Source organism: Notothenia rossii (assembly GCF_949606895.1).
Source record: "Notothenia rossii genome assembly, chromosome: 4".
NCBI classification, from domain to species: domain Eukaryota; kingdom Metazoa; phylum Chordata; class Actinopteri; order Perciformes; family Nototheniidae; genus Notothenia; species Notothenia rossii.
The window spans coordinates 30,143,256-30,164,762 of NC_136902.1; the positions used below are offsets into that span (position 1 = coordinate 30,143,256).

A 21,507-nucleotide genomic window follows, 5' to 3' on the forward strand; every position below is an offset into this window, starting at 1 on the left:
TATTTCAGTGGGCAGGAATGTTTTCCTGTATCGGTTCCTGTGACAGCGGAGCTGCAGCAGTCTGTTGGAGAAGGAGCTCCTGTCTGTCCAGGGGGGGGGGGTTATCTGTCTGTCCAGCTGCAGGTGGAGAGGATGGGTGGGGTTACCCATGATTGAACCAGAATACGTTTTTTTTGGCTTACACGCCTTTCATCGTAGTGGAAAATGTTGTCATATGCAATATGTTTGGATAGTTTCACCATTGAAATGCGTTTGATAACACTAGGTGCTCTAGTGCCAAAGTTGTGGCCCTAAAAAAATATGAACTATTCATTTGTATGGCATCCAGAGCTTCCACATTTTAGGGAATATGTTTTTTGATTTAAAATATCATCAATGTCATAAGCAGTGGTTACATTAAAACCCTCCTATTGTATTCGTTTGCCCCCCTTACTTTGGTGTTCGCGGTCAAATTTGACCGGTCCTGTTTTAACTGCTATTAAATTAACACAAAAAACCATGAATCATCACCAAATTTCATCAACATTGTATGTTGAGTTGGCACCTCAGCTCAAAACATACAAAAACACAGAAGAATAGAAAGTTAACCCATTGAAATGATATGAGAGCAGTGCTACAAACTACAATTCCCATTAGATACACGCCCAACAATCGTTACGAAGTACACAGAGCTGACATATTTGTAGTTCTTCCGGCGTGTGTGCGTGGACTCGTTCGACTTGTCTTGCGTTGACGGCCGTATAGGCTCCATTCCCTTTCAGAAATCCGTCAATCGGGCGCGATCCGAAACCAAACCCTGTGTTTAAAAAAATATAAAATACAAATTTGCACTTTTGCCTCCTTAGCAACGGCAGTATCGTTTGGGTGGCGATCTGAGTTTGGGTACCGTATCTGTGACATGACAAAGGGTCGCCGTGACAACGTGGTGATGAGATGTGGATAACTTTCCAGATAAAGACCATCCTAATACTCGAGTTGTGGTTTTCAATAAGTGAAAAAGAAAATTCAAAGTAATCACTACCATTTTAATATCTCAAGCATTTGTCCCCAAAAGCTTTCTAAATGTAGTAGCAAAACCAGTGATCCAGATCAGGATCATTTTAATTAGGCCTATAATTAAATGATATAATAATAATACATTTTATTTTTAGAGCACTTTTCTGAAACCCAAAGACGCTTTATATGCAAGCCTACCTCCAAAGCGTTATACTTCGGAAGTTAAACAAATTAGATAAGGCAGTGGATGGCAAAGTACCAGATTTCACACATGAATATGCTTAAAATAGGTTATGGTGTTCCTATCACTGACAATGAAAACATTTCAACTGTAATTTCCTAAAATGTCAAATGCATTTTGGTGGAGGTTTTCATCTTATTTCTAATAGAAACATATTAAATATGACACAAATGGAGCATATAAACAAGAGAACAAATGTCCAAAAACAAAACTGGTGTTCAAATAACAGATTTTATTTTTATGCATTATCCTGGAGAATTCTTCGGCTGCCAGGAATGAGCCCACTCCTTGCCACTTAAAACAGAATGGAATAATGTTAGTTACAGTTACTGGTTTCGTCTTTCCGAAAAGCATAAACCATGTGTGAAGCAAACATCTTATAACTCAATTTATATAAGTAAATGTTTCATTTACCATTTAGAAAAAGTGAATATAGAAATGAAAACAAATGTTCTAACAAACAATAAAAACAAACAAAAACACATACATTAACAACAATGAAGTTAAACAATAATTTGTTCCTACACTACTTCAGCTGCTTCAGAATAACAGCAGTGAAATATATAAGAGGACTGGTGGTAGATTTGGATGTTTTGCATTTGTTAAATATCATGTGTTTGTTCTCCAACATGAGACTACATCAGATGACATGAAGCCAAGTAACTGGAAGATATATACCATACTGGACAGGGCTCCCACTCCACCAACATTTCCGCTTTTCCCTATCAAGAGAAGAAAACAAATCTCTAATTTCGGAAAGACCAAACGCATATTAGCTATTTAGCAAACAATTGTGTTGGAAGTTTGTAAATCATAAAGCACACCCTATGCATTACTTTTATTCCCGTCTAACCTTTCTCATTCTTTCTTTTATTACACTCCTGATGGGGAAAGTTTATAGGCGAGTGTGGTAGGAGCAATCTGTGAACATCAAAGCAGGTTCCACATACAGTATTAGTCATATTAGAAATAAAAACTATGAACACTTAAGTAGCAACCAGACTTGCACGATGAAAAGTGACCACACTGTTATCACTGGTCAAAAGTTACTGTATACATCATTGTAATGGAACCAAGCTGCTCTAAGTCCTAACATGGGATGCTTGTTTGAATGGCCATACCACTGCTGAGCCTGAGATGACCAAAGAAAATACTGTACTGCTGCTTCCTTTACTGCCTAGCATTCTCATCACCACCTTATCAACTATGACTGTATGTATTTTAGTCTAATTAGACAATTAAAGCCCTTTGGATTTTTGGATAATGTATCAGTTATAGTTATTAGTCACAATATAGCATTGTTAACTCACTGAAGAAGCATCAATCACTGCGTTTACATGCACTTTGCTAAAGTACATGTCGATAGATTTATTAGAATACCAATCAATTCGACTCATGCAAATGTTTATAATCAGTCAAAATACTTAATACTGTTAATTAATATACCTGACTTTTTCTTTTTGAGTCTAGGACCAAGTACTGTGTCCCTCACGGACCCTGTCCTGACAGCTGTGGGTTGAACAAGAAATATTACTATATACATACAGTACACCAAGTTAAGCTTAAACTTAAGTTTCAAAATACATCCCACAAATGCAGCATCACATGATGCAATAGGTGTTAGGTACAGATATGTTTTTGTCATTGCGATTTAATTGAGGTTGATCTATGAAATCTAGGTGTTTTGTTGTCTTGCCTATAATTGACTCCATACTTTATGTGTAACGAATAGTTTAATAACATGTTGTGCTGTAACGTTAAATGAATTTAACTTTGATTCAAAAACCTAAGTTTATTCCCCGTATGTTCATTATGGGACAGTGTCGTATCTAAATGCAGTTCTTGAGTATAAAGTTTAAATATGCTGCATGACGTTGTTGCATGAGTTGCTTCGAAGTTTACACCTATGGTCAGGGATTGCTTTAGGTAGAACACAATATTAATGATATCAACCTCTCGTACAATATATGGGCATGAGCCAAATCATTTTGATGTTATCGACCTGCTGCCCTAACGTTACAATGTAAGACCCTTTCTGTGTGTAAAGTAATCACATAGGAATTTTATTTTGTGATTTATCAAATGTTAAGTAAGCCTGCTGTTGCTTTGCATTTTTGTGTGAAAAAGGTATAACCATATAGTAACCACATGTCTGTTCAGGAATGAAAGACTGTATTTTTCTAAACGTTTAATATTTATTTATATCCGAGGACCTAAGGATATACACATACCCAAGTATCCCATTTTCCTTTCATATTTATGAAGCTGTAGGTGAAATTGTTATTTAGATTAAGCTATTGTTGTTATTATTATTTACCTATTGGAACAATCATTATTCCCAAAAATGCAAGAAGTGCAATTAGGTGTTTTGAGATATTGTAGAAGCATGACTTGTCAACAAGTTACCTACAATAATCTTTTAGGAAAATATCGGAAAACACTCTTGACTTTTATAAATATAAAAGCTGCAAATCTCAGAGAACAAATGTCACTGTGTGTGCAGTGTGCTCTGCATGTGTGACCATTAAAGAGGGTTTCATCCCTCCGATTCTATCTATCTATTTTATTACCTGGTCCCTCCGTGGTGGCAGCCTGTCTCACATCATCCCGCTGCGGCTGCTCCTCCTGCCCCACCTCTATGATGGTGCACTGCTTCACGGGGGGGGGGGGGTCTTCAGCACCTCCACCTGCACGGTGCTTGTCTCTGGCACCTGGCTCTCTGTGGTCCCTGCCTCCTGCCAGTTGTTTTCTGGTTCAGATGGGTCACAGGGTGTGAGGTTCAGCGTGACTGTCTCTTCCTCAGGATCTTCCGCAACCCCCTGGCCAGTGGAGTCCTGTGTCCAACCTGTGCAAGTTAAACAAATGTTGGTCTTGACTTGCTTAAGACAAAGAGGTTAACTCATATATCTAGAAATAAGAAATACAGCGTGCTTAAGGTATGTTTCCAGACAGGGTCAAAAATATACTCGTCATGTCATAGGACTGTGTGCAATCAAAGTTAATAGCAGAGAAATTGTGGTATTTATCCAGTCAACCATTTATGGTTTTGCGATATTATTCTTCGATTTGTGTCTACATTCCATGAGATGTGACACATCAATTTGTCGGTAGACAACATATAGACATGTGCATGTATGTTCCCTTACATTATTTACATCCACACATTTTGTTCCGAATTTATTAGGGATGCACCGAATATTCGGCCGCTGAAAATTATCGGCCGAAAATGGTTAAAAAGGCTCTTTCGGTTTTTGGCCGAAAGGGTTTTAGCACCGAAAAAATATCACCGAATGTCAGGGAACAGGGTTACGTTGGTAAGCTAACGTGTTGTTATGATGACGTAATCAAAACGCGGCGACAAGCACGGTGCGCGACCATGCTCGCGGCTGGCTCACAGCCAACATGTCTGCCGCTTGGAGATATTTAAAAATATCAGAGAAAGAGGCGTGGATTGCGATTTGTAAAACGTTTTCAGCTGACATTTCTCGAAGGGGTGTAACTGCAAAGACTTTCACCACTTCGGGATTACTCCACCACTTGAAATCAAAACAGCCGGACAAATATCCGGAGTAAGATCAAATCACAAGCACTGACAGCGAGAGACTGTTCAGCGCTGCCTCTCATGTGCTTGATGAGAAGAGGAGCAGACTTATGGCTGATAAAGCAGAGAAGCTAATGGTCATTAAAAATAACCTCCCACTTTTCCTTCATAAGTAGACAAGGCTGGATTATCATAAGCTTATCTAGTTCTACATGTCTACTCTATACCCACTTTCCTGAACAATTTTCATTGTGAGTTATAATTCACCATCTCAGGTTATCATTAGGGGGAAATGACAGCAGCACAGTGTTCAATATATTGTACTTTCGGTATCTAAATTATACAATGTTGTTTACATTGCTCATGAGGACAGACCACCTTATTTGCAGATTCTTGAAATTGTAATTTAATTTATAATTGATTGTGGATTTTGTATCCAGTTTTCACTTTATGTATCTTTATACAATGTTTACTACTTTGCTTATGAGGACAGACAGCCTTGTTTAGATTCTTGAAATTGAATTGTAATTGAATTTGTAAATAGTTACATTCATGTGGATTTATCCAGTTTGCACATTTGTATGCATGCACTTATAGGTGCATTTGTTGTTGTTGAAGGCCTGGCTGTTACAGTCTTTATTTACACTATTTTGTTGCAGGCCTACTGGCCTAGATGTTTATGCACCTTGGCTTTGTTCTGAATGCACTTTGTTGTAGTTATCCTACAGAGAAAATGCACTTGACTTGGAATTAATGTACTGTATGCATTCAAAAGTGCTGAATAAATGTTTTTTGGACCCATAATAGTGATTATTATTTAAGTTAAGTTTTGCCATAATCATGTCTTTTTCCATAATCAGGTAGCTGAACAACATCGGGAAATTTTTTATAAATTATATATATATATATATTTCTATTAATCATTTTCGGCCTTTCGGCATTCGGTTTTCGGCCAACTGTTTCCTATTTTCGGTATCGGTTTCGGCCAAGAATTTCCCATTCGGTGCACCCCTAGAATTTATGAGACTGACGCAAACGTGTTTTACATAAGTGCAATCAAATAAGTAGCAAGTCGCTTTGGATAAAAACATAAATGTAATGTAAAGGGACCTCTGGATGCACTGGATAACTGCTTTTGTTTACAACCCGAGAAACATGACCTTAATACAGAACTGCCAAACTGAATATGTGGTCAACTGGGATCGTCTTCATGTATTGTGCTCTTACCATTAACCTCAAAATATTTCTCCCTTTTGGGCGTTGATAAAATAAACCTTTTAGGAACGGTTTGCTAAAAGGAAATTGCTTAAGGGATGGCTCAAGCCTAAACATACATTTCAGTCATCAAACCTAACTACCTTGACATTAACAACTTTACAACTTTCAATTTGTATACAATGAATGCGCAAGTGGTAGCACAATACCCCAAAATGGTTTTTCAAATTCACGTAAACTTGGCTAACTATTTCCTGATAAATAACAGTTAAATGTCTACAAGTCCCCTCTGCAGAGTAAGCCATGTCTCATTAAGCTACATACTCAGTGTTTAAAAATGTATTTATTGTATGTAGTTTGCTAAAATAATAAACAGTCGAACGTTGTCCATAACCCTAAGTATTTTGCAATTACTTTCAACTTTTGTAATACTTTGCAGCTAAAAATAGTGACAGTTAACAGGTAGAAAGGATGTGTGTTAGTTGTCTCACAAAAATATAGTTTACCAAACCCAAATAAATGGCTAGAATGACTGCTTTCTGTCTGTATCAAAGGATAGATACTGGATCAAGTTGTTGTCCCACAAGATTTAGATGGATTGAAAACAGTCGCTGTAAGTTGTTGTTAACTTAACTGACTTTATTAAATGAGTTGATCCAAACTCATTCCATATAACTGTGTTGGTTATAAGGAAATGTGAAGCTCTCCATTGATACAAACATTTTGTGTACACAATACTGTGAAGATATAGTGCAAGCATCTCACCTTCACAAAGGTACTCATAAAAAGTGCCTATCTTGTCAAGGTAATCCTGGGCATAGGCGGTCAGTGTGCAGCGAGGGGTTAGGATTTCACATTTGACGTCCTTCGTCCTGGTCTCCTTGTCAAGAAGCAGCACTGGTTTAAAGCCAACGGCATGGAGTTTCTCAAGTTGTAATGACAAAATAATATATTTACTGTTTAAAGAAATGGAAAGGAAACAACAACAACAACTATATAACTACAACTATAACATTACTGATGACAGCATCTAGTTGTATGCCATTCATAAACCTAGATGCTGAGTTAAGCTTTTGCAGAATCATGTATTTACCAGGAAGGGTTACACAGTAGAAGCAGAAAATATTTTATTGACAAATACAAATAAATCAGTATCCTGAGTCCCAGTTCAAACCCTGATAATCTTAAAGTTAAAGTACAATAAGAAACAAATGTGGGACCACTCAACTATTAACAGTTAACACTTACAATGACTATTGCATAATTAAAAATGTAACACAATCCAAGCATAGCTTGACACTGTTGAAATTGAAATTGCCTGCTACGATGTAAAACGTTCCCGTATGTTGTGGCTGCAGTCGTAAGAGTAATATAGAGTAGTAACATACAATTATGTAGTCTTATTAAAGGTGGGGTAGGTAAGTATGAAAAACCGGCTCGAGATACACTTTTTGTTCTATTCCATGGAATGCTCTTAACATCCCGATAGCAATGAATATCTTAAGTGCTTTGACAAAAAATCCATAAAAAAATGTCATCTGTGGAAGCCGTAATACTGTAAAAAGCACGACCAATCATCTGAGCCGGCCCGGCTAAAGTAACTGGATGGCTTACCTGCCTGTCAGCCTTCCATCTGTGCACAAACTTATCTCGTGCCCTCATCGGTCATGTGTGTGTTCGTGTGTGTTAGAGGAGGGGCTCTGTAAGGAAGTGGCAGATTTTCTCCGGTTGTGTATTTTCAAATTCTAGCGATCTCGAGCCGGTTTGTCAAACTTACATACCCTACCTTTAAGGTCTAAAAGTGTGTACATAAGCAAGAATGGAACACAACATGGAAGTGAAGGAAGTGCTCTGTTTATTTAAATGTGTTTAAATTAAAATAGTGTCCCTTGGCTGTGAAAGTTAAGATAAGAGTAGTTTTAAAATTGAAAGAAAAGAGAATATTAAATAATACCTTTGCAATAATATCTATATTTGAAGTTGATATCAAAGTGTATATTGGTTAATAAGATACAAACATCTTTAAGAAATAAATGTATATAAAAACAACTTTCAACTTGATCCTGGCCCAATATATTGGCAAACAGTCAGGGTCCGTCTGTGTCAGTTCTTTGGTGTCAGCTTGGTGTGTCCGGGCCTTAACATACAGTAAAAAGTGTACATACCAAGACAATGGCTTCATCCTTCATGGAAGCAATGTTGTGGTTCTTCTTCCGCCCTGACACCCAACCCCCTCGCTTCTCATCAAACCTCTTGAGCTTCTTCTCAAGGCGCGGCTTTTTTGGCTGCTCCTTAAGGCAATGTACACAGATCTTCTTTGCACAAAATAAAATGTTCTGACAGAAGGGACATGTCTTTTTTGTAGACCCACCTGGCATGATTAACACGGGATTACAAACAAACAGACTGACAAACACAGGAAAGTAGAGAAGTACACAGCATAGATAGAAGGGTGAATAAAGAAATAGATGATAGATATAAGAGAGCTAGATAGGGAGATAGGGACATAGGTTGAGTTTGGCTCTTAAAAGTGCCGTTGGTTTTATGATGGTGTAGATCAGTGTATGGGTTTGTGGTGTGGGTACAGGAGCTGCAGGAGAGAACAGAAAAAGTGAATTATGTAGTGAAACTAGCTTTTTTAAATGCACATTGTGAAGGTTTAACTACTTTAGACAGACTTGAGTTCATTTACGTGTTTCCTGTTTCATACGCGTAACAAGCACATGGACGTGGACTATGCCCCTCCCCCCCAAACATATATTAAAATGTCGGCCAGCGTTAGTACTGTCATGTGTAAAACAAAAGCGATTAAGATAACGTATAACTCACACTTTAACACCGACGTATGTAGCCGTAATTAAGACAAATATTTTTCACACACCACTTATGAGCTGATATAAATGTAGCTAAACTAGTTTAAGCTTATGTTGAACGTGAGCTAGCTAGCTAGCCGCCCGCAAGAATAATTCACATTAATGTTGCTTTGCTGATTATGGTGAAAGCATTTCTCAGACTTAGAACAGTTCAGTATGTATGATGAACCATGCGAGTAAAGGCTTAAAAAAAATCCCCAATTATTAAATCTAAGCAAAAAATGTATCAGACTTTAGTGACCCGACTTACTTTGTCAGAGGATGGATCGCAATGCCGGTGGCAGCGTCTTTGGCCAATAGGTGGTGCTCTGAATGATGTAATTTCCTGTACCGATTATACAATAAAATATTAATAGATTTCCTATATTTTGACACGATAACTCTTTAATAACCTAAGTAGCATACGGAGAAAAACAAAAAAGTATATATTGCCTTATAAAATGCAGAAAAGTTTAAACATCTAACATGATAACAATAAATAAAAAATAATGATATCTTAAACCTAAATAAATAAAATGGAAAATTAACCGACAACAACAATTTAACATAAATAAAACAAGGATTAAAACAAGGATAAGTTTGACTCAATGTTGTGTAAAGTACCCTTTATGGTTAAAAAAAGAAAATATATATTTTTATTTTTTGAAAATAATACAGCTTCCAGCTTCCCGAGACACGAAGAGGAGACACGAACAATTCTTCCACTTGAAATGCTTTTAAACTGTGTCAGAGAGATGTTTAATCGGTTAATTTTAATTGGTTAATAATTGGTGTTTAATACTGGCAACTTCTAATTGTTGGGGGGGGGCGGCGTTCGATCCAGTTTTGATTCCGTAACCTTGGCGCACTGCCACTCCAACATCCAATCCCGACTTGAAGTTTAATCACGGGGACTGTAGTCCTAAACGATAGCTGGGGATTATGGGTAGTGTAGTGTCTTCGGCCATCCTAAACTCGATGATGCTCGAAATGTCCCTTATAGGCCTAGGTCTGTTTCCGGTTATTTTTATTTTGAAATTCAGTTCCTGAAGGATGGCAAAAAAGCCAGAGATTATAGAATTAAACAAATAAATAAAAACAAGGATAATTGTGTGTTATTGTTGACTAAATAACAGTGTGTTATTTTGAAAAGAATAACAAATTAGAAGGAAAAATGAGCCCCTTTTATTTTCCTCACAGACAGCAACAAAAGTCCGAAATGATACGATTTTAAATAAAAGCAATAATCGTGGCTTGATATTGAGTAAGAACATGTTTTTATGAACCACACAGCTTCCGGTCTTCCTATAACACGTAATGCCGTGAGACTACCAACAGAAATACATTGCTTTTAAAATCGTGCTGTGCAACACGAAAAAAAAGGAGAAAGACTACCAATTGAAATACATTGCTTTTAAAATCGTGCTGTGCAACACGAAAAAAAGGGGGAAATCGTGTTGGTGAACACGAATCAATAGATTAAAAATCGTGTTGGTGAACACGAATCAATAGATAAAAAATCGTGTTGGTGAACACGAAATGCCGTGAGACTGGGTTGAAGGTGGAGGAGAGTCCTCTCCTGTCAGACTGAGAGGCTGATAACTCAGCTCAGGTGAGGTAAAGGACTCTGAGTGTTTAGATAGTTAACTTAGTCTAAGTTATCTCAGTAGGTCTCAAACGGTTCGGTCTCCATTTATTTAAACACATATTTCCATTTGAGGAGGGAGTGAGATTAGTGAAATATGCATGAATAATTAAAAACAAATGTTAACTAGGTGAAAAAAGGTAAAATAAACTTTTAAAACTTATTGAGAGCTAAATCTAGTCTTTGCTTGTGCCTCAAAGAGGAACAGGGGGGAGAGGGGGGGGGAGACAGGTGAGGCTGGTTCAGGAGCCCAGACACACTCACAACTATAAATGAACCAAAAACAAATAAATAAACAAGTTCAAATGTTTTTAAATATTGGATATGGTATGTTATTGGTTATGGCCATGTTCTTATGATTTTATGATTATTGAAATGTTTACAGTTCTGTTTCATATGGGTGTTTCCATAGATCTAGTCTCTTTATTTTCCCCTCAAAGTGCACCAGATTGATGCATTTAACTACAACATTTAACAAACAAATCTTACCGGGGGTCAGTGTTGGGAAAGTTCACTTTCTACATGAACTAGTTCAGTTCACAGTTCACACATTTTAAAATGAACTAGTTCAGTTCATAGTTCATAATTCAAAATGTTTAACTAAAGTTCATGGTTTCAAAAATGAACTAATTTATAGTTTATAGTTATTTTTTCAATACGTTGCTGCGAGCTATTATTTGTCAAAATGATTGCCACAACCCATATAGAACCACAGACAGCAATCAGAATACTGGCATTTCTATAACGCTTTGCTGCCGCCCATTCAGTCCACACGAGTAGCAGCTGCAGCTTTCATCTCTACAGTATATTTTCAAAAACATGAGGAAAAACGTGCTGCTTGAATGGTCTTTATTAAGTATAATAATCTAAATATACTTAAAGTACCAAAACTGAAAGTTGTCATTGTGCAAACATATAACATATAAACATGTGCCGACATAACTCTGTACTAACACAACACGAGGTAGGAACCAGGCTGAGGTATGAAACTAAGTTTGTACCTCAAAGTTCAATATTCAAAGTGCAAAACATTTAAACATTAATTCTCTTTTCATTGAGTCAGTCGCATTCTTTTTTTTTCCTGACTTGATTGCCCAAAGAACAAAAAGTTATATAACTTGGGTGCAATATTCAGCCCAAATGAATGAGGTAAAAAAGGTAAAAAAATAGGTAAAAAAAACCCAATAACTTAAAGAGTCAGTCAGAGTCCAAGGCCCATGGACAGTACTGCTATTACTTTCTGTCCAGTGTGAGTGAAAATACTGAGTGAAGATCTGTCACCACTGGTTACAGTTCAAATAAATAACTAAAATAACTAAATCACAAATAATAATTTGTGAAAATAAAAAAAGAGTCCAAAAGTGTGCAGGGGCAAGGACATTGTTACTTTCTGCCCATCCTGAAAATGCCTTATCTGAATGAAGATCCTCTGTCACTGGTCAAAGTGGTCTGGTCTCTCCCTGGTGGATCTGCTGTTTCGGTCACAGTGGTCTGGTCAATCCCTGGTGGATCTGCTGTTTCTTGCTTCCTGTAAAAACAAAAACAAGATATGCTCTGACTGTTATTTTTATGCAGCTCACCTCTGCACACCAATATACTCATCTCCATTAGCAATACATTGTACTTCTATAGCCCAAAAAACAGGTCACAACAATAATATATATACCTTCAAATATTTTTGTTGGCATTCAAGATCAGCTGCTTCTCAAAGTTGTCATCTCCTAGCCGGTTTCTCCTGGGCCTGAATGAGATGAAAGAAGAAGAAGAAAGAAGAAGAAGAGAAGGCATTTTAACATCATGATTATTGTGGCAAACATTGTAACAGTAATCTGTATTAAAGGAATTGTGTACTGAGGCAAATGGCAATTACTGAAATAATTAGATTAGGAATATAATCACAGCTCATTCCTACCTGAATATTTGACCACAGATGCTGAAAAGCCTCTCTACCGGAGCGCTTGAGGGCAGTGCTTTGTTGTGTTTTATGAACAGCCTTTTGAGTTTTGGAAAACTGCATGTACTCATCAAACCCATCTGTACTAGGGCATCCAAATAAGTGTCCACTTCAGATTTTTGAGGAACCTGAGGGTTTCTGTTATATCTGAAGAATGAAGCTGCAGGATCTTTCTTGTTACTTTTGCGACTGGACTGGGTTTGACCTGAGTCTCTTGCATCCGAGTCGTCAGAGTTGGTTTGCAATTCTCTTTTCAGCATCAATCTGTACTGCACATGTTTCTCCTCATCTTGGACCCAGTCAAGCTTGAATCTTGGCACCAGTATAGCGGACAGTATGTGCTCCCTCTTCTCCAGAAGACCTGCCATTCTTGTGCTGGGTGACTGCAAGATGCTCTTTATGAGGGGACGGCATGTAATGAGACCCTCTGCAGCAGTGGGTTTTGTGCTCTCATCCAACAGGTCATTCATATGACATTGCAGTTGCACAATGGTTGGAGCCAGTTACCCAAGAAAGATGTTCTTCTCTGCTTGGAGGATGTTTAGTGCAAGGGCCAAAGGCCTCATCACATCCACAAACTTGTGTATGAAGTTGACTTCATCTCGTGAGAATCAACGAAAGCCAAACTCATCACTCACATCTTGCAGGAGCAGCTTGTCATGTAGGGGAGTGGCATCATTTGCAGAGGTGACACATTCATTTCTGCCTTGGTAGTTAGTGTTGCAATGCGAGACAGTCGCTCCATGGAAAGAAATACAGAGTTCCATCTTGTGTCATTTGGCACAACAAAGCTAATCCCAAGCTTTTCCTCCACAGTATCAGAAGCCTTTGAACTCCGCTTAACCTTGTTCCACAGAGCAGATCCTTTTGCAAAAACAGCCCTCGACATTGCTTTGTAGCATTTTTCAGTTACCTTTTCTGTATCTTTGGCCACTAGATTCAAGGTGTGAGCCATGCACCTTCTGTGAGGGGGGAGAGAGGGATGATCCAAATCTGACAGAGGCTCAGGCTCCATCTGGTCATCTTCATCTGAGCTCTCACTGGCGTCAGCAAAGGCTGCATCTGGTTCATTGGCATCTTTACTTTCAGTTTCATCAAAGTTGACCACTGTCTCTGGCTCTTCGGCATCAAAAGCCATGTCCATCCCAAAACAGTTGAATGCCTTTACAAAATTTGAAGCGTTGTCTGTTACTGTACACACAACCTTGCGGTGGATCTTGAATTCTTTGTTCACATCTGACAATACTTTTGCCAATACATCGTGTGTATGTGCTCCTTTAATCCGCCGGCATGCCAGTACTGCAGAGTGTCTCTCAGAAACATCAGTTTTGTTTAGCCAGTGTATAGTGATGCCTATAAAGGACTTATTCACAGCTGTCCAGCAATCTGCTGTTGTGCACACAGCATCGACGTCAGAGAGTACAGATTTAAGTTCACATATGTTTTCTTGAAATTGCTTGTTTAGCAGTGTCTGTACTCTTTTTCTTGATGGCACCTTTTTGGATGGCTGCAACCCTTTAATTAGGTTTATGAAAGCTGGCCTTTCCAATTTACTCAAAGGCTGCAGGTCTCCAGTGATATACTGCAAAACCAGGTTGTCTAGCTGCGGCTGGGAGACAGTGAAAACAGGGCCGCTCCTGTACGATGTTAATGGGATTTGGGTGGTAGAGGATCTGTTTTGGCTCTCTTTTTTATTCGCCACTCGCACATACCTTGACAGGCTAGTCGTGTGCTTATTCTCAATGTGCCGTTTAAGGTTTGCTGTCGACGTCGTCGATGTACGTACTTGCTTTTTCAAACCGGGCGGACACAGTTTACAGGCAAACGTTAGATTTTTTCCGTCTGAGTCAGTACTGACTTTAACGTAAAACTATTTTAAATGCTCATACGCCGAAGCCGTAGAGTCTGACTCTGAGCGAGTGCTGCTGCAGCTGCTCTCGGCTTCGTCCATACTAATTCATTCATTCATTCAATGCTCGCCGGTTCCGCGGTTCCACATTGTTTGTTGTGAGGAGTCTGATGACGTATATTTTAGTGCGACAGCCAGGGGTGACAGGCGCGTACGCGTCACAGGCAGCTTGCTATTGCCAGATTGGGTGGTTTTCCGCATTATTTTGAAGCCTGTTTACGGTGTGTTTTAACTGGGTCTTCGGCTGAAAGGCATATGAAATCTGGCACACTTTTGAACGCCGTTATAATACAGTGCTGAGAATGAACGCACTTTTGAACGCCGTTATACAGCGCGGAGAATGAACGCGTTCTCAATTACGTTCATCTAGCGGAAATACTGTACGTCAAGTGTAGCACCTCTAGTGGTCGTTTAAGAAACAACATGCTCCCGTTGATAGAGTGGCGAAGTCCCTCCCCTTCCGGTGGACCTCCATGGGACCTTATATCGGAAAAACAATGTATAGAGCTCCTGCGGATGATGTCACATATGCTGGTCACGTGACGAGAAACGAAGGGGGCAGCCATTTTGGCAGTAATCGCGTCAGTAAATTCATTGGCAGGCACTGGCAGACTGTCGAGGATGGTGGATAACTGCTGTGCACCAGGTTGCACAAATAGGCGTGGGAAGAAGAAAGGTGTATCTTATTATCGCATTCCAAAAGACGCGGAGAGGAGGGAAAAGTGGATCGCAGCCATTAAAAGAGCCAGGAGCCGTCTGAACAAGACTGAAAGATGGGACCCCCCGGCCGTTTGCTTTCGCTTATGCAGTGATCACTTCATATCAGGTGGGTGAAGGAATACAGTACAATGCTACAAAAAGTTTTCAAAAAGCAAAAATACAAACTAGTTTCAGACGCACTGCAGTAGCTATCCAAGCTAATAAACAAACATGCTAACGTGACACTGCCGTAGCTAGACAAGCTAATAAACAAACAATGCTAACGTGACACTGCCTATCAAACTGGAATAATTTAATACTTACCCTTGCAGTGATGATGCCGAAGTTTTTGGATGTAAGACTCCACAGTTGAATGTTGTTTACGAAGCCGGACTGACACCATTTGTAAGCCTCCAAGCTTTTGTAAGCTCTGAGGGAGTCTCCTGAGTACACTGATGGAAAGCTTACAAGATAGCTGTGAATGTCCGCGTAGCGCAAGTCGGGTACATCGTCTTCAGAGCAGGAGGTTATGCTCTTGAAAAGCACACCGGTGCATTATATGGGTCGCTTATATTTAATCTTTCTAATTTTGTACTATAAAGCCGAATTTCACTTGAATTAAAATGAGATGTATACTCGCACGGTAGGAAAACGCTGGCGCCGGTCGTCATGTTTACTGCCAAAATGGTGGCTGATAACCAAAAGTCACGTGACCGCAGGAGCTCTATTGAAGTCAATGGGGAGAGAAAGATTATCTTTCGATCCCGTTAGAATTGTGCCACGAATTACACATGTTTGTCAATTTAAAAGATAATTTTGCAAGTCAAATTCTTTTAAATGTGTCGTAAAACTGTGAAGTTACACATTTCTTTGTGTGAAGTGCTCAATGAACTACAACTCTGGTCTTGCACACGTCACCAAGACCAAGATGGCCGTCACGTTGGTACATTCCACCTCTTTCTTTCAGAATGAGGCGAAAAGTATTAAAAGAGGTGAAAATCACTACAAGTCTGGGCATGTTGAGAGCTGTACATACGAAAAAGGGGAGTTAGTCGGTTCCGTAAGAGTCAGCATGCGGGACCGGCTTTACAAGGTTTCGGTGAGTAACACGAGTGTAATGTGTAACGTTAATGTCAGCTAGCTAACATTAGCTAACAAGGTACACTCTCGTGTTTTGTTTTAGTTGAGAACGAGCAAAAGGTACTATTACTGGTATGATAACAACCTGGTACAAAGCACACAGGCATCTTGTTAAAGTAAGTAAGTACAGTAAGTAAGTAAGTAAATGTATTTTTAGCTATCTGGAGGGAATACATCAGTTATGACAGCACTTACGCGACTCTGGGATTTGTAATCTTTCTAGTTGCGTATTTTTCATAGTCTTATATTTCAACAGTTTTAAGACAAACTTTGAATTTTTTGACATGGAAATTATTTTTTAAGATTGACAAACAACATATGTGTAATTCATGGCACAATTCAAACGGGATCAAAAGATACGTTTTCTCTCTCCATTGACTTCAATGTATTATTTTTTCGGAATAAGGTCCCATGATGCGGAAGTAAGTGGGCGTGACTTCGCCACTCGCAAACCTTCCGGAGGGTCGTTTATTCACAAATAACCCTCTCTGTAAAATCCTAAATTGTGGAATAGTTTGGCCATTAAAATGCTTTTTGATTAGATTTCTAGCGAGAAGTGTATACTGTACTTTTATAATCCACGTCCAGTCGAAATGTAGGATCTATAGTTTGATAGATATTATGAAGATGATTTGAGGTTTCGCCATAGAGAACGTGTATATGCGGCAGCTTCCATGTAAAGTTAGCGTCAACCCTCACGGGCTGAAAACAGTATTTCCGGTCTCCAAGGTTTCATAATAAAACCGGAAGTATTCCCCTCACTGTCAAATGATTACACAGTGATATCTGCATTACTCATCCACTAAAAAACATCAGTTTATCCTTGTTAATTAAACAATATTGATTGGTTTAAATTGTGTACAATGCTTTTGACCAAACAAATTTGGTCGTATGAGTTGGAGGACTATAGGCTGTGTTAATGATCATTTACAGGGGATGTTTTACAGATCAACCATTATCTGTCTCTTAAACCGTGTAAAGCAGCTGACCCTGAACTTATCTTCAATGTATTGCTCATTTCAGTACAGTAAAGAACTGTTCAGAGAAACACATGAGGTGGAAGAGGGTTGTCAACTCACGTTTGAATAACTGTAGATGGAAATAAAAAGAACAAGTTCATTTTTTAATGCTTATGAAGAAGCTTTTCATTCATAGAGAGAAGATTGTGCTCATCTTTGAAGAGGCCTCCCTTTAAGTATGTCTGAGTAATATTAGGCCATATCTGCTTATAGCAAAGGAGGCAAAGTATCGAGACATCATATTTATTCTTGTTGGAAAAAGTAGGTTTCCTTTGTGCCCTGGAATCTCCAAGGACTGAGTAAAGAAAGTGCCCATAATTAACACAAGCTAACGTTCATCCTACCAACTCCATTTTGTTCTGGTATGCTGTTTGGTATGGAGGAGCTGTTGTGACAGTAAACAGTCTTGCTACTCTATATGCCCCACTATCACTGACACTCAACGCTTCAAAATGTTCTGTCTTACGTATACAAGGCGACCGTGAACGCATCTTTCGCTAGTCTCTTCCCCATGGAGACGTGCCGCTTTGGATTTCCGTCAAGGCTGCTTTTAATGGGAGATGTTGTAATCACAGCCTGTAGGTCTACAGGCGTCTCTGGTTTAATCTTAGTCCCCAACTCTCCAGGCCCCCGGCTCTCTTATGTGTCAGCCCTGCTTTCATCAAAACTCAACATGGAGGAATACCTTCAAACCACTGAAATATGCAGGTGCACCCTGAAACCGACCAAAGAAGTCAGTTTTTGCCGGTTGAGTGGGTGACTTGGATGCCTTGAATTTCAACTGAGCGCAAGGGCAGCAACACACTGTGTTCCTCTTTGGTTTTCCCCTCCAACAGAGGGGGTAAAATGTGTGACAGGGTTTCACCGTCACCACCCAGAGAAGCTACAGTACAGTACCAAAGTATCTCTGGGTTGTTGTTTCACCCCCCTCCTGCTTTCTCTTCGGCTTCTGTCTATCTTTCAGCCTCCTTTGATGCGTTTCCATGAGAACTGTGAGACAGAGCAGGTAGGTGTTGTTGCCCCTGGTGTAGGAATAACCAAACAGACAGGGAGCAGCGCTGGAAGATTTTTGCTATCTGTATCTCTCCAGCCCAAGCACTGCAAGGCAAGGCTTACTTTCTGTACTCATGTGGCCTTGCGCAGATGGGTTCAGAACACACCTTTTACTATCACACACAAGAGTGAATTTAGCCTGGTTTGTTACAAAAAAAGCGTGAGGTTTAAGTGCCTGCTGTGTTGCAAGCACCCACAAGGGATTTGATATCTCTAGGGAATGTGTGAGACTTTAAAGAATCAGGCTGTTCCGTACAAGGTTAGACAGAGCTGCAGAGATCCCATTTGTGAGAGCCTGAGAGTCTCTCAATGCCATTTGGAGCCTTCTTGCACACCATGACAAATTGGAGTTGTGCAGCACTATTCATCTTCCAGCTGTGGCCAGGAGCCTGTGACACCTCAGTAGACAGAGGGAAATGAAAAGAGGGTGCAGCAGCCAATGGCGCCATACTTTATCTGCAGAGAGACTTGGCTTATCCTCCAGCTGTGTGGGCACTGGCTTTGAATGCAAACAATATGGCTGCAGAATGTAGGGCAGGGCAAGGAAAGAGGCTTGCACGGTTAAGTTGCGGTTACAAAAGCTGTCAACTGTCTCCGCAGAGGATTTAGAAGATGTGACGTTTAACTGAACAGCATTTTCCATATATAAATATGTGTTATTACAACTTGAGTCTTATGTTTGTAATTATTAAGTAATTGCTCAGATCTGGGAACATGTAGACATCGTGACAAGTTCATGAGCAAGAAACACAAGCTGTGGGTATAACAGTGTGGTTGTTAAGGGAAGATTATCTCAATGAAATTATTTCTATTTCCATTGTTTTTATAATGATTAATTGTACTCAAATGTCAAAGGTCGTTTTTGTATATTGAAACTGCCTTGCCTAAATCTATGCGTTAAGGGTAAGAAAATATACATCATTATGATTTAAGTTGTTGTAAAGAATGACATGTTTACACAAAAACATAAGCTACATGGCTAATTCCAGGGTTTTGAATTACACTTTGACTATGTTTTGGGCGTGGGAGGGGCACCGTAGATATGCGCCTACATGAGTGAGCCTATATAAGCAGTATTTTAAACATATACAATTTAAAATCATATAAACTAAAATTAGTATGCAATGTTAATTACAGTGAAAAAACGTTAAACAACGTTACTGCTAATATCTTTATACTTCAATTGCCAACGTCTTTTTTTTCCTACTATCTCCAAGGTCAAACATAATCTCAAGGGAAAATGTGTAATAAACCAGAATTACTCTTAAAAGTGGCTGTATTGAGCACAAATGACAATGCTTGTGTCATCGCTGTTCAAAAGTCACTCAGTATGCTAAAGTCACCTCTGTCGCACAGAAATTCAATTTAAGTATCCTTCAGCCAAAGACAAGCCCATATTTCCTCCACAGGGGGAGCGGCCAGCAGGTAGGCTCTCGCTCCTTCAGACTTCTGGTAACAAGAACAATTTATTGGCTACACTGAATCATTTCTCCAGTAAAAGTGTGAATTACAGGGAACTCTTTTGATGATCTTTCTGATTTTCCACAGCAATTTAAAAGCTATCTATCTATGTAAGAGCTGTGGAAATGATAGGCTGTAATTTAATCGGAGCTCCTGAAACTGCACTTATAGAGACCGACAGAGAGAGAGAGAGATATAGAGCAAAATCGCTTCATGTATAATTTTTTTTCCATGTGAATGAAGCCTGCCAAACCCATAACTCTAGTTTGTTGTAGTCAAATATTGATTTAATAAAATAAGGAAGGAGGGAACCTGCACTTTTCAACACCCAATAGACTCAGTATGCTAGCTCTGCACTGCAAAGCTAAAGCATGTGCACAAAACAGTGGAGAGAGAAAAGTTAAAGCAGTTTTGTAGCCTTAAAAGGTGGGATCACCCAAATAATAAAAAAACCATTATTTCCCTAATATGTTATCTAGCCACCGCCCCAATACAATTGAAGTCAGGGGATTATGCTCAGAGCATTGAAAAAAAAGAAGTTACATTTTAAAAATTGAACAGCAACATGGCTCTCCAGAGGCAGCGCTCTGGTTACTATGGATAATCCAGACCTCGTATGCAGTTTGAAAAGCGACAAGAAGCTCCAGACCAGTAGTTCCATTAAAGATACAAAATAAAAATAAAAGCTAACCTTCTTCCAAACAGGATATCGTAATTGTCACTCATATAATTTTTTTTTTATAACTACAGGATAAATTGATTATAAGCAACATTTTAGTTTCTGTATTATAGTTCTACTATCAACACATTTCTGTGGCTTAGTTGCCATGAGTAAAATATGTTTTAACAATGTCTGTCCAAGTAGCCTTATTAAAACATACTTTTCAGTTTGAACTGAAAATGAAGTTGTTACTGAAATATATGCATTGTGACAATTTTTATATTGAAAACTAAAAGACCATTTCAAAATGAATATGAATCGGCCTATGCATACTCTCTCTTCATCTGTGCTTTCAGGAGCTAACACGAACAAATGCTTGCGAGAAAGAAAAAAAAGGTTTCTTCTCCGTATTAACTTAAGTATGTTTTGTGGTTCAATCTATTATTGTATTTGTAGTTTATATATTACAATTGAATTAAACATGTTATATTTATTATTATTGCACAACCTCATTCTAAACATGCTAGCAGTCTCAGGGTAGAAAGCATGCTAGCTGGCTAACACCAGCAATCAAGCTAGCAGCTTAGCTTGTCTATGGTAATTCTAGTTATTTCCTTTGCGAGTCTCCCTCTGGAGTGATCGCTCTTCATTGATTTGAATAGTTTTTCAAATGACTTACCTCTGTGCACAAATTATGTATGTATTTCTTTAAAATAGGCTCCTCACACCTGTCAGGCTCCATACTAAAAAACAATTTTCTGTTGAATATGTATCTGCATTAGCAGCGTGGCTCTAGGGATGGCAGTGTTCCGGTTTGGGTGGACATACCCCCCTTTAAAAATATGGAATTTTAGATATCTTAAGGTGATGATAATGAAACAAACATATAAGTCCACCTCTAGCCCAGTGAAGTTATTTATTTATTTCCAGGCATGGAGTTAAACTGTAGTGTGGCAGCCAGCCAGGCATACAGCCACAGGAGGAAGTTTGTGTTTGCTTGTCAAGCAGTTGGAGGCAAAGTAATTCCACGGTCCTGGAACAGCAGTCTTGTCTCTGCAGCTTCCCCTCATGTCGTCTCGCTCTCAGCAGCGCCCATTAACATTTTATGGAGTAGCAGGCAA

At 39.0% G+C, this 21,507-nt stretch overlaps 1 protein-coding gene across 4 annotated transcripts; it reads right to left on the bottom strand.

Annotated features, from left to right (window-relative positions):
* Positions 1–1,449: 1,449 nt before the first annotated feature.
* LOC307036944 (uncharacterized protein) lies at positions 1,450–21,081 on the bottom strand. 4 transcript variants are annotated; one of them, XM_079677614.1, is made up of 9 exons: positions 21,066–21,081; positions 9,117–9,191; positions 8,159–8,583; positions 6,759–6,918; positions 3,808–4,082; positions 2,684–2,746; positions 2,091–2,158; positions 1,916–1,959; positions 1,450–1,531 (listed from the first exon to the last, which is right to left on the bottom strand). In XM_079677614.1, the coding sequence occupies exons 3-5, from the start codon at positions 8,369–8,371 to the stop codon at positions 3,892–3,894; spliced, it is 564 nt and encodes a 187-aa protein (XP_079533740.1). In that variant the 5' UTR covers positions 8,372–8,583; positions 9,117–9,191; positions 21,066–21,081; the 3' UTR covers positions 1,450–1,531; positions 1,916–1,959; positions 2,091–2,158; positions 2,684–2,746; positions 3,808–3,891. The 4 variants fall into 4 exon arrangements, with proteins under 4 accessions (XP_079533740.1, XP_079533741.1, XP_079533743.1 ...); XM_079677615.1 differs by lacking the exon at positions 2,684–2,746; XM_079677617.1 differs by lacking the exons at positions 2,091–2,158; positions 2,684–2,746.
* Between the last annotated feature and the right edge of the window lie 426 nt (positions 21,082–21,507).